The following is a 13,493-nucleotide window of genomic DNA, read 5'->3' as shown; positions in this document are numbered from 1 at the left end:
GTTAGCTCCAAATCTGTCTCTGTTAAGGCAATGTGGGATCGCATTTCTGGGTTACCTATACGACCTCCTGAGAGCTGCAGAGTCAGAATCTGCCTCAGAATTAAGAGAGGATGTTGCAATCACCATGCAGACTATCCGGGAGTTTGGTTGGGTGCTGAACCTAAAGAGGTTGGTGTTAGTGCCGACTCAACACCTGGAGTACCTGGGCTTACTGTTGGACTCCTCAGAAGCGAATACTTTTCTCCCTTCCGACAAGCTGCAGACTCTTCAAGCTGCGGTGAAGTTGTTGAACCGCAGGTGGTCGTCACTGAGCTTCTGCATGCGAGTTCTGGGCCTCATGGTAGCCACTTTCGAGGCAGTACCGTACACTCAATTTCACACTGGAGTCTTGCAGAAGGAGATTTTGTCAAAATGGAACAAATCTCCATTTTCCCTGGATTGTCAAATTTGGGTGGGCCAGTTAGTCAGGGATTCCCTTCTCTGGTAGCTGAGGTCTCCAGCCCTTCAGTCCGGGAGATCGTTCCTCCTTCTCCTTTGGACGGTGTTCACATCAGACACCAGCCTGACCAGTTGGGGAGTTTTGGGCGTACAGGCAGCCCAGGGCCTCTGGTCACGGGAAGAATCCCAACTGCCGATCAATGTGCTCGAGCTTTGGACGATCAGACGGTGCCTCTCCACATGGTCCTGGAGGCTACAGGGGCGTCTGGTCAGGATCCAGTCAGATGACGCCACCGCAGTGGCATATGTCAACCATCAAGGAATGAGGAGCTAGGCCGCAGCACGGGAGGTCGCTCACATCCTCCTGTGGGAAGAGCGGCACCTGTCGACCATATACATTCCGGGCGTAGAAAACTGTCAGGCAGACTACCTACGTCATCAGATGCTGGACCCAGGGGAATGATCGTTGCATCTGGAGGTATTCCTGCTCCTTTGCCTAAGGTGGCGCATACCAGATCAGGACCTCTTGGCCTCTCGGCTCAATCAGAAGGTGCAGAGGTTTGTGTGTAGGACAGGAGACCCCTGAGCAGACGCATCAGACGTGTTGGTGGCTCCATCGGGGCATTATCGGCTGATTTATGCCTCCCCCCCCCCCCCCCCCCCACTCAAACGTCTACTGCGCAGAGTGGAGGCCGAGGGGATTCCAGTGATTCTGATTGCCCCAGATTGGCCTTGACGTCCTCGGTACGCTGACCTAGTACAACTGGTGGCGGATGTTCCTTGGCGGCTGCCAATGCGAGAAGGTCTATCGCAAGGCCCGATACTTCATCCTGCTTTACCGTCGCTGGTTTTAACGGCCTGGCTGTTGAAAACCAGGTACTAAAGGACTGAGGTCTGTTGGACTCTGTAATTTTCCACTATGCTGAGGGCACGGAAGAAATCCTCTCGGAAGATTTACCATCGTACATGGAAGGTTTACATCTCCATGTGTGAGGAGATGGGGTGGTGTACACGCACATACTCAGTTTCTAGGATCCTGCTGTTTTTGCAGGGAGGCGTGGATCAGAAACATGCCTTAAGCACCATCAAGGGGCAGATATCAGCCTTGGCTGTCTTTTTTTCTTCTTGGCAACTCACTCATTGGTGAGTACTTTTGTGCAAGGGGTTCGACAAGTAGTCCCTCTGGTTTGACCACCGCTACCTCCCATGGGATCTGAATCTGGTGCTATCGGCTCTTCAGAAACTGCAGTTTCAGAACATTAGAGATTTCCTTGTTAACTCTTTCTCAGAAAGTAGTCTTTCTAGTGGCTATTACATCTGCCAGGAGTGTTTGAGTTGGCGGCCTTGTCATGCAAGTCTCCCTACCTGGTCACCCACAAGGATAATGAGGTGCTACGTCCGCAGCCCTCTTTCCTTCCAAAGGTGGTTTCGACATTCCATCAAAATGAGGACATTGTGTTACCGTCCTTGTGTCCTAAGCTGGCACACCTGAAAGAGGTTGCATTCGCTGGAGGTGGTCCGGGCTCTACGGGTGTATCTGTCTGCTACGGCTCCCCTCTGGAAGTCAGACTCTGTTTGTCTTGGTGGCTGGTCTGAAAAAGGGTCTAGTCATCCACCATTTCTCGTGGATCAGACAGATCGTGGTTCAGGCCTATGCCTTAAAGGGGCAGGTGCCCCCTTTTCCTGTCACGGCTCCTTCCACCAGAGCAATTGGAACCTCCTGGGCTTTCCAATATCAAGCGTCTGTCTCCCAGGTATGTAAGGCAATGACTTAGTCATCCATTCACACTTTCACTAAATTCTACAAAGTTGACGTAAGCGCAAGTTCGGCTGCTTGCTTTTCCCACAAGGTTTTGCAGGTGGCTGTGTAAGGTTGCAATTTACACTTTAAGTTAGTTGTAAACGCATCTTTTGATGCATAAGTTGGCTGCTGATTTTGAGGGTGGCAGTTTAAGATGGCAACTCCTCTGCTGAGGTGTTCCTTTTGTTGTGGGTTAAGTGTTTTTGCTGTTTCCACCCCTTGTTTTTTGACACTGCTTGGGGACGTCCCTAAGGTCAAGAATTAAAGGAGCTGTGTCCATCAATGAACGAAAGAAAATGGGATTTTTGTACTTACCGTAAAATCCTCTTCTCTGAAGTTCATTGACGGACACAGCACCCACTCCTCCTATTTATGTTTGTACTGTTTTTTGACAAACTGAACTGCAGGAAGCAGGGTGAGGGGTTATAGCCAGAGGGACCTCCCCCAGGGTGGTGCTGTGCAGTCTTGCTGTTTTTACGTGTTCTGCCTAGTCCTCTCCTAAAGGTGTCATGATAACCCTAAGGCTAAGAATTAAAGGAGCTGTGTCCGTCAATGAACTTCAGAGAAAAGAATTATACGGTGAGTACAAAAATCCAATTATTTTTATTTTTTTTACTTCTGTGATCAGCCGTCATTGGCTGACAGCTGATCACGTGTTAAAGGGCTGCTGTTGGTGGCCCTTTACACTGTTGTTCAAACTGCCAAGATCTAAAGGACTCCACAAACACAGAGCCTCCTCACGGGGGAGGGGGGGTGTGCGAGCAGCGCAATCACAGAAGGATGTCTATTGACGCCCTCCTGGGACTGGAGGGCTGTAGCCGCCTTTCCACTATAGATTGGGCGACAGAGTTATTTGTTTTCTTCGTTATCTTAGATTCTAATGTTTCTTATTGTTACTGGGTAGTTTACTGAACGCTCCTGGATACATTGAAGATACTCATTAGTCATTACTTTAAAAATAAAATACAAATAATAAATGCTAAGAAAATTCAGTTTCTTTCCTAAAAGGTTCCTTTTATTGCTACTCTAATGGCAAAGTTGGATTAATTTCCTTTTGCAACTTCACTACTGTTAGCTTTATATACACATGTGTTCTCCTAAGGACTTTTGGCATTGGAAAAACACAAGGAAAGTTTGTTCATACAATTTCCAAATGCACTGGAAATTTTTAACAAATCTGCGATTTTTTACCTTGCCTCAAATGCTGTGCTTAGTATTTTTCCTGGAAGCCCTGCTAATCATTCCCCTCTACAAACAATTGTAATGTGAAAATTGTCATTGATATACTTTCATCCATAGGAACACAGATTACTCCATAATTGATAAGTATTGGTGTTTAGAACATAACTATACTAATACCATGGGACAAATTGAAAAAACACCAATGCCAGGTCATTTGAATTAATAGAACACAACAATCCTAATTAAATAAATGCTAATTATATCAAACTGTATTTAAAGCACCTTCAAGTTAAAAATGTTGAAATAAATCATATTATAGTCAAACCTCTTTGATAAAGGTGGTGCTCTGAGATGAAACGCAAGTCTTTTCTCACCTATCAGATGAGATTTTCATTTGCAAAAAAAGGCAAAAATTCTCATACTACAACCCAGATATGCCGCTATGATTTTATGTATGGGGAAAAGAAAAGGGCAAACACCACACGCTTTTATAAATACTTTGTGTGTTTTAAAAGCCTTGTGCAATATATATTTTTATCCTGGAAAACCCCAAAGCCTTCCCTTTTTTATATAAAGCCCAAAAAAGCAAACAGGATTTTTGCAAGCAGTATTGTCTTGGGGTATATGTAGAAGGGAGCGCTTTTTTGTTAGCATATCTATTGAATACATTAGGAGAAGTGGTATTTGACTTGTAAAAGTACAGTTTTTACACACTAGTTATTCAGATTTTCATTTTTCATGTCTTCCTTATGGCATTAAGTACATTATTCAAGTACTTATAATCGCCATTCGCCTCTGTAGACCAATGTCACGTAAACTACAAGGTTGTTGGAGAAAATTGCTGGCTATAAATGTAACAATAAGATACTGACATGGTAACACTTTTGATTTCTCAAGGGTGTTCCAATGGATGAAAAACACAGCACTGCACTCCTATAGGCAAATAGGTATAAACTGATGATCATGCATTTGTACTCATGTCTGTCCGGGTCACTTTTTTAACAGAACAAGTTTTTTGTGCCATTTAAAAAAAAAAAAAAAAAAAAAAAAGAGCAGATCTAAATGGATGTATACGGACAAATGATCTATCTGTTTTTGCATTGGTTGTTGGGAGCCGGCGTCCTATCATATACTGTTCCCCATCGGATGGTGTCCGCTGTGTACTGCGCATGCGCAGTACACAGCACACACAGATTCCGAAAATACCCGAAGATGAACGGCGCCTGCGCCGTGAGTCCAGGTTCTATCCCCACCATCCAAGTGGACATAGTCGGAATATAAAAGAGCCAAGTGTGGCGAGCGGCCCTCTAATTTTTAAAACTCTATCTCTGCTTGGATGATGGGGCTACCACCTCCACTCACGGTGCAGGCGCCGTTCATCTTCTGAGATTTTCCGAAGCTTCTTCTGCTCCGTACTGCGCATGCGCAGTACGGGGCGGACACTATATGATGGCAGGACACTATCTGCTAGAACACCGGCATCCGCTGTCAGAAGCAGTAAATGGGTTCTTGATTAAGGAGTTGCCATGTTCTGGCTTCCTAAAAATTATGAATCATCCCTGCCATCAGTGGGGAATTCCCCACTGACAGCAGTATGTAAACAAAAGAGCTGAAAAACGGGTCACCCCAGAATCCATATCGCACCCTTATCTGGGCATGCAGGCCTGGAAGGGGGTAGTTAACGAATGTGCATCCCCCCTTTCTGAACCATACCAAGCCACATGCCCTCAACAGGGAGGGTGCTTTGCCAGGGGGGGAGGGGAACCCCTCCACCCGGCGAAGCACCTTGTCCCCATGTTGATGAGGGGCCTCTTTCCCATAACCCTAGTCTGATGGTTTTGGGGGTGTGACTTATCAGAATTTTGCAACCCCCTTCAACAAGGGCCCCCCAGATCCCCCCCCACCAGTGAATGAGTATGGGGTACAGTACACCTACTCATTCACAAAAAATTACTAGGGTAAACGACAGCTCTGCTTCTCCCGGCATTAAAGTAATCAAATGGGCCCTTATGACATCGTTGGCTATATGCAACATCGTAGAGGGGTGATGTCACCGGATAGTTTGTCTCCTTTGCTTTTGTGTTGAGAAGAACCAGCAATGTAATTCAGTGCCAGCAAGAAGTCAGATGCCATAGGTTTCTTTTTGCACGGATCAGCGGCCGTTGTTCATCATGATTGATGTGGACCTACATTGCTGGATGAAGGGATGATGGACCTTTATCAAAGGACTCTTTAACATAGGGATAGGTCGCTTGTCAACTCCTTAACCAATGATTTATCCTTGCTGCTGATTCATTGGTTGGTAGGACGCCAGCAGGTGCTGCCATGATTTCTGTGACTTACGGACTGTGATCCATAAGATTCTTTGATTAATGTTGCTGTTTAAAAGATTGCCCCATGTTGTATATTTTATGGTCCACACCTGACCCATAGCCATGTAAATTACAGAGGTATTAGTAGTTGGAGGAATTTCGGCTGTGTTAGGTGACACTTGTAACCACAAATTGTTTTGCAAAACATATTTAAGAACCTGGAAAAGGACCATATAAAAAGTGCTATACATGGAAGATATTGTATGTGATGGCATGGATTCAAAGTGGTTTTAAACCCTTACATTAAGCTAGTGAAGTGACTGGCCTCAGGTGATGTACAGAGATGAAACAAATCTTCCTATATAAGTTGTACCTGTTTATCTGCTCGGTTCTCTACATCCATTCAAAGTCCAGATTTTATAAAGCTTGTCTGAGCTGTCAGAAAACGGAATGGAAAGCTGAAATTACACACTGCTGAGCTCAGTAAGAAGTGAGGTTGTCAATCACAGGCTGTGTGCTGGAGAGCCCTTCCCTGTCACCTTTTTTTTCCCTCTTGGTGTCATGAAACGTTGTCAGAAGTAATTCATGCAGATAGTAGAGGAACGAAACAACAGACTTCGTGCTCTGGATTGAGACAAGTACATACTAGAAGGATATGCTTTGTTCATATTTCATGTCTGAGGTTCACAACCACTACAATTGTTTATTTTAGTGAGTACAAAAGCAGAAGTCTAAACAAAGGATTGGCTTTGGGTGTAGTATATTTTAGACTTTGCTAAAGGATTTCATACGGTTTCTCTCAGATGGCGTGTACGTTAAGATCTTTTTAGATTTGGGTAATTTAGTCTATAAACAGAAAACAGACTTAAAGATTACATTCAAATAGTTGTGATTACTGACTAGTACTGTAAAGGTATAATTCTAATCTATTTATAAATGATATATAGAGTTTGAGATTTAAAGTATTATTTTAAGATAACACTAAGCTATGTAATGTAAATCAGTCCTTGGAAGATGTCTGATTTTTTTTTAAACTGACCTGAATGCTGGTGATTGAGCTGCTTCTTGACAAATGAAGCTTCGTGTTGAGAGTTATGAGATTATGTTAAAAACATGCATGCATTAAACAGTTTATTTTTCAATACCGTTTGAAAATGGTTAATACTTTTCCTCAGAATGTTGATTGAGGGAGTCACTGGTTGCCTTTAGGGATCAGGAAGGAATTTTCTTCCCTGTTGGAGCATATTGGATTCACACCATGTGTGCTGTGTTTTAAAACACAAGTAGAGGTGCATTCTTTTTACGTTGTGCTTATGTGCATTGTTTTCCATAGTAGAAGCCAAAAAAACGTTAGCACCGGCTATATTGCTCTGAAGTACAGTGCTTTTTGTTGCACTCACAGCTTTTAAGAATGGGCTTAAAGCTGTAATTGTCTTTATGGTTGTTGCTGAAGGCGCAACTTGCATTAGAGAGGGCATTGCAACCCTTCATTAGGTAGGCATTATTGCCATGGAAGAAATAATCATGGGAATTTGTTGATGGTATGTATGTGGGGAGCTGTTTTGTTAACTAATTACCAACATGGTAACCTTATAATAGGCCTGACCCTTATGCCCCATACACACGATCAGAAATTCGGCCAGCAAAAGACCAATGAGAGCCTATGGACGGAAAATGCGACCGTGTGTATGCTCCAATTCCCACCAACAAAAGATTGAGAGCAGGTTCTCTATTTTTCGGTCGGAAAAAGTTCAGATCGGAAATTCCAATCATCTGTACAAATTCCTACGCATGCTCGGAAGCATTGAACTTCATTTTTTTTTGGCTCGTCGTAATGTTGTACGTCATCGCGTTCTTGACGGTCAAAAGTTCAGAGAACTTTTGTGTGACCATGTGTATGCAAGGCAAGCTTGAGCAGCATTCCGTCAGAAAAACCATCCAAGTTTTTTTTTTTATGATGGAATTTCTGATCGTCTATTAGGTGCTATAGCACAAAAAATAGTGCCTGTAAAGCACCTCTCCTGTCACTCCAATGTGAAAGCCTGAGTGCTTTTACACTGGAGCGGTGATCTGGCAGGGCGCTTAAAGTCCTGCAAGCAGCATCTTTGAGGCGCTGTAAGAGTGGTGTATACACCACTCCTACAGCGCCCATGCCCATCGAAATCAAAAATGATGGTAAAGCTTCCCTAAAAATAGCACTTTACTGCTGATGACTGGGCACTACCAGTGTGAAAGTGCCCTTAGCAAAATAGTATTGGTAGAATTCCCAGAAATATATTAATTTACTTACTATACAACAACTATAGGGGTTGACTACAAGGTGTTTTAACACTTGTGTACTGTTTGTGTATCCATTTCCATTTTTTGTCTCTTCTCATGTTTTTATACCATCTGCTTTGTAATCTACAGTAGCAAACATAGTCATTTGCTAGTAAACACTGCCTGTCACCTACACATATAGGACCCAGGGCAGATATGGCTGACTGCTGCTGGCTGACCCCCAGGGCAGATATGGCTGACTGCTGCTGGCTGTCCCCCAGGGCGGGTGCTGTTGGTGGGTATCCCTGGACGCTGCTGTCCTAAGAGGTGGAGTGCATCTGGTATCACTCCGCCTGTGGCATGCTTCCTCTAGCGCTGGCTCCATTCACACTGATGCGCAAGGATGGCGGGAACCTGCGATCGGCGCTTGCTGACCTGCCATCCCAGAGCAGGAGGTGGTGGGCTACATAAGAGTGTGCTGGCCCGCTTGGGCGCCCCTGCCCTAATACACATTTTTAGAGTTCCGCTTTACATCAAGCAGTGCTAATAAAGGCTTAACAAGAAACTAAAGAAACAAAGACTTCCTCTGTCGAGCTTAAACCACAACCTCAAAGATTTTGATCTGTATTCTATGGAAACCTAACTGCATAGCCTACCTTTTTCAATGTGTTTTATCTGCCTAGTTTACTGGTGATGTGTTTGCAGCAAGTACACAGACCATGCATTCTTATTTATTTAGTTATATCCAGCTAACTAGGTAATGGTCACAGTTAGTTATACTGAGTAAAGCAGATGATGATTCAATTTTCTGTCTTCTTCCACAGGTGGAAGCAGTAGTGTATTTAGGTTTTGTGATGCTGTAGGCCTGACTAAACCTGTTCACCCCCTAATTTATATATGACCCACCCCTTCCTGTCAAGGCCACACCCCTTCCTTGCTGTTTAAGACCCACCCTGAAATTTTCGAGTGGGGACACTAGTTCTGAGGGCCTGGGGGGGGGGGGGGGGGGGCTCAATGGATTCCCTTAATTTGCATAGATTTCCTCTCATTTCCTGTTTGGCTATGGGGCAGGAAGTGACGGGAAATCTCTGCAATGGGACAGGGATGGTAAAAATTAATTGACAGGGGCTATAACCCTGCCTTATTCTATCCAAAATGGGGAAAAAAGTGTTGCCTATAGTGCTACTTTAAGCACAAATTTCTGATAATTTTATGGAGAGGATACAACGTTGGGTGGAAGGTAAGAATATCACTTGATTCCCCCATCAAGACATTCAGTGTTGATTAGAGGTCGGTCGATATATCGGCCGATATTTGGCTTTTTTTTTTTTATTAATCGGCATCGGCCGATTGTGCTGATAAAAGGCCGATTATATGTTCAGTGCGACTTGCAAAAGACTTCTGTAATGGAAGTCAATGTAAGTTGCCTGAAGTTAATCAGAGAAGAAGTTCCTCCTCTCTGGGCAGTCTGCCAAGAAAAGATCAAAGAGATACAATGTTTCTTCTTCAATGGACTGAACTCCCTGTGTAGAGTTCTCAGTTTAACCATTTAAAGACTAACTCTTTTCTGACACTTGTTGCTTACAAGTAAAAATCCTGTATTTTCTGCTAGAAAATTACTTAGAACCCCCAAAAATTATATATTTTATTCCCTAGGGTCTCTGCTAAAATATCGGTTGTTGCAATATTTTATGTGACGCGGTATTTGCGCAGAGGTCTTTCAAACGCAATTTTTTGGGAAAAAATACACTGATTAAAAAACAAAACTAAAACAGTAAAGTTAGCCCTTTTTTTTCATCCAAAAGTTTTGATTACCTGTTTTTGTGTATTTAATATATAGTTTTAGTTTTTTAATCTAAATACATACAAGTGAACTGAGTGGAGGTTTGTTTTTGTTTAATAAATGTTTAAATATAAGACATTTTCTGTATCACTTATTAAGGCTGCTTTGACACTGGAGCGGGCAGGCGTTGACGGTAAAACGCTGCTAGTTTTAGCAGCGCTATTCGGCTGCTAGCGGGGCACTTATAACCTAGCTGGTGGCCGAGGAAGGGGTTAAATGCACTTGTGAAGCGCTGCTGCCAAATCACATTGCATGCGCCTCAGCAGTGGTACCCATTCATTTCAATGGGCAGGAGTGGTGGAGGAGCGGTTTACACCGCTCCAAAGATGCTGCTTGCAGGATTTTTTTTTTTTTTAACGTCCTGCCAGTGCATCTCCTCATTGTGAAAGCGATCAGGCTTCCACACTGGCTGCGGGGTAGCCGTTTTGAAGGCAATTTACAGGCACTATTTCTAGCTCAAAAGCACCTGAAAAATGCCCCAGTGTGAAAGATGAGATGAACGGAAAAAAAAAAACTGCCTAATATACGGCCCAAAAAAATTGGCATCGTATATTGGCCATGGGCCTCCGAGATTTCTAAATATCGGTATCGACATCGGCCAGAGAAAAACCCATATCGGTCGACCTCTAGTGTTGATTGGGGGAATGCCTCTCGCAGAGCTGGTGTGTTCTGCCAGCGGGGGGCGCAGGGAGCCTTCCCTGACAGTAGAACACCATGCTTATGTAATTGTAAAAAAATTGATTGATTGTTTTGGGTACAAACAGCCTATCAACTTTGGTACAATTAGCTTGCTCATAGATTAATCTAATTTTGGCTGGTCCTTGCCAAACCAGCTGTATTTCAAGCCTTGTATGGCTCTGGCTTAAGGGTGCATTCACACCTGTCAATGCACTGTGGCGGTGATTACATGCTAGAACCTCGGAAGGGGCTCTTGTGTTTAGCTGTGAGGAGGAAGCCCCTTGAAAGCAATGAGAGGCTGCCAGCTCTTGCAGGTCATCACACCCCCATGTATATAAACTCTAAGGCTGCATTCACACCTGAGCGTTTTCAGCTCATAAAACCTCCAGAAAAACGCCCAACAAGAAAAATCCCATTCATTTCAATGGCACCTGTTCTTATCTGAGTGTTTTATCACCTGAAGCAAAACGCATGAAAAACGGCCTACGCTCATAAAAGAACATAAGCTTCTTTGGGGCAGGTTACAAGCGTTTTTCTGCCTTTTACATTGGCGGCCTGAACAAAATTGTGTTAAAAGCACAGTAAAATCGCTGTAAAAATGCACGACTTTGAAATGCTCAGGTGTGAATGCAGCCTAAGGGTTAAAAGGGTTAATACGCACTAGGCTTAAAGGCTGCTTTTACAGGCATTTGATGTTGTTTTTTTTTTTTTTCTTTTTCCTCTGCCTGTAAATGCACATCTATATTGGCCTATGTGTGTATGTACACACAGTTGTTTACAGGCATAGTAGAAGAGGAATATTTACAAGTAGAAAAACCACCAGTGCGTTCAGAAGAGGAGCTGTGCACTGTGCTATGCTGTGATCACATGTGAGTGATTGGCCCTGGACGCAGACTGCATTAAGGACAAATCACTTGCATGTAATCACAGCTTGAGAGACTACATGCAAGAGCCGACAGCCTCCCTTTCTTTTCAATGGGACTGCCTACTCAGCTAAACGCTGGACACCCCCCCCCCCCCCCCCCCCCGGCCAGCTATAGAAAAAGCCTAAAAAACTGCTAATATGGGTGCAGTAAGTACAGTCTAAATTAAAAAAAAACTTTCTGATGCTTCATTCAGCTTGTGATGCTCAAGAGATGGGTTTCTTTTTATGCCATGGTTGAACTGTTCTGTTGCAGTGTTTTAAAAATCATCTGTTTTAGAGAACCAGTCATGTAGAACAAAAAGCAGAAAGCTAAAGTGCTTCAGTGCCAGCATTTTCAACTATTTTACAAGCTGTATGACCTTGTTTGGACATTTTTAAATTGTAAAATGGGTTACATGGATTAACTGATATGTAAGCTAAATATTCTTTTCTTCTGCTTCTTTAAGATGTTTATAGTTGAGAAGATTGAAGGAACGCATTGCAGTCTTCATGAATTCAGCATCACTGGTTCTACCTATGCCCCAGAAGGTCAAATGTGAGTATTCTGTGTGACCATTTGAATATGGGAATGGGCTTTATACCTTCTTGTTAGCAGGCACCATTGAAACAATGTCAGAATAAAGAGCAGTAGCATCTATACTATATTGACATCCGCTGATTCTTTAAAATTTTTTGCTTGAGAACCAAAAAAATCTAGAATGATGTAAGCTTTTTTCACTCATGTAACGGGAGTTACAGAACTGGAGCCATGAAACTGTTGGGGTAAAATGATAGGGTAACATTGTAAGTTGCATAAACTCCCATTTTTACTGAGGACCGTAAAGTGCAGATTTTGTTCGGAGAGGTGGATTGAAGGAGGTGTAAAAAAATCCATCTGTCACATTAGAACAGCCTTCCCAAGCCTAGTAGTGGCATGCACTGTCAAAATAAATTATCTTTCCAACTTCACACCTCTGGTTTGACTTAATCTACCAGTATACATGGCTAGGTTAGAGTGAAGATAACAAAAGTTGCACCAATGTTTTTGCTTATGGCTTTGGGTAATACAACCATGTTTAAGCTGTAAAAGCTATCGCACTTTCCAGCACTTTTCATGTGGGCGGGAGTTTAGTCAAATCAGAAACCAATACATTTTTGTTATTCCTGCAAATATTTTAATGGCTATAGAGTGTAGAGGTATTTAAGACTTTCAGTCCCTCTTCTCAAGCAAGTATTCTCCAGGGTTAAATACTTTAAGTATCTGTCATGCTAAGGATGACTGTTCCAAACTAAGTTTACAAAGTAGCAGCTCAAATATGTATAACTCTTTTTGTGTAATGAGCTGTGTTTGATAACTTGAGTGCCAGCCAACCTGTTTGAGTTGTCTTCAGCACATTTTCCATTGTATCCTTCTCTTTATATTGTGTGATATATATAGTACCTTTTGGAGAGTCACTATTCAGAATAAATTGAAAGTGGCATGGGAAAATGATTTTCACTTCTAGATTGTTATATTCAAATTATAACACATTTAAAGAATAAAATGTGTTGGTGATTGAGTCAGTGGCAGGATTGTGGACAGTGTTTGTCTCAAATAGTTTTCCCAAATACGCATAGTGAGGGACTCCAGGATTCATGGCTGATGTGGAGAAAACGTTTTATTTTTTCCACTGTTCTGTGTCCTGGAGACCAGTAGCTCTGCAGAACTTTGTGTGGGATAAAGAATCCATTCCTAGTTCTGTATCTTACCTGCTAGCTAGACCCATTGATTATTCCCAGACATCTGTAGGCCTTCCTATATGTGAGTTGACTGATGTTCAAGGCTCTCTCTGCTTTGAGAGCTTGCTAATGTGTGAAAAGTATGCTGACAGAATACAAGTATAGAAGTCCTGTTTCTACCCGTTTGTGTTGTAGGTTCCATTAAAGCACCACGTTAAATGGTTTACTGCTTTCAATACCTATTGCGTGCTTCCCCCTTACAACTTGGTGCTCTGATATGGGTAGCACCTTCTTTAACACAATTGAGAAGCTTGTAAAACAGCTTATATTGGCAAATGGTAGCCAGCAAAAAATTAC

At 42.9% G+C, this 13,493-nt stretch overlaps 1 protein-coding gene across 1 annotated transcript in view; it reads left to right on the top strand.

Annotated features, from left to right (window-relative positions):
* Positions 1 to 13,493, top strand: part of ATP2A3 (ATPase sarcoplasmic/endoplasmic reticulum Ca2+ transporting 3) — a 311,056-nt gene that overhangs the window by 241,993 nt on the left and 55,570 nt on the right. Inside the window, exon 9 of the mRNA XM_077482351.1 lies at positions 11,885 to 11,973. Within this exon, the coding sequence (XP_077338477.1) occupies positions 11,885 to 11,973 (89 nt within the window). The remainder of the gene's footprint in view (positions 1 to 11,884; positions 11,974 to 13,493) is intronic.

This window comes from Lithobates pipiens, unplaced genomic scaffold (assembly GCF_037356315.1).
Source record: "Lithobates pipiens isolate NorthernLeopardFrog02 unplaced genomic scaffold, aLitPip1_a1.2 Scaffold_16, whole genome shotgun sequence".
Lineage (NCBI taxonomy): Eukaryota > Metazoa > Chordata > Amphibia > Anura > Ranidae > Lithobates > Lithobates pipiens.
The sequence above is the reverse complement of the archived record's forward strand: the minus strand, read 5'-3'. Positions and strand labels throughout refer to the sequence as shown.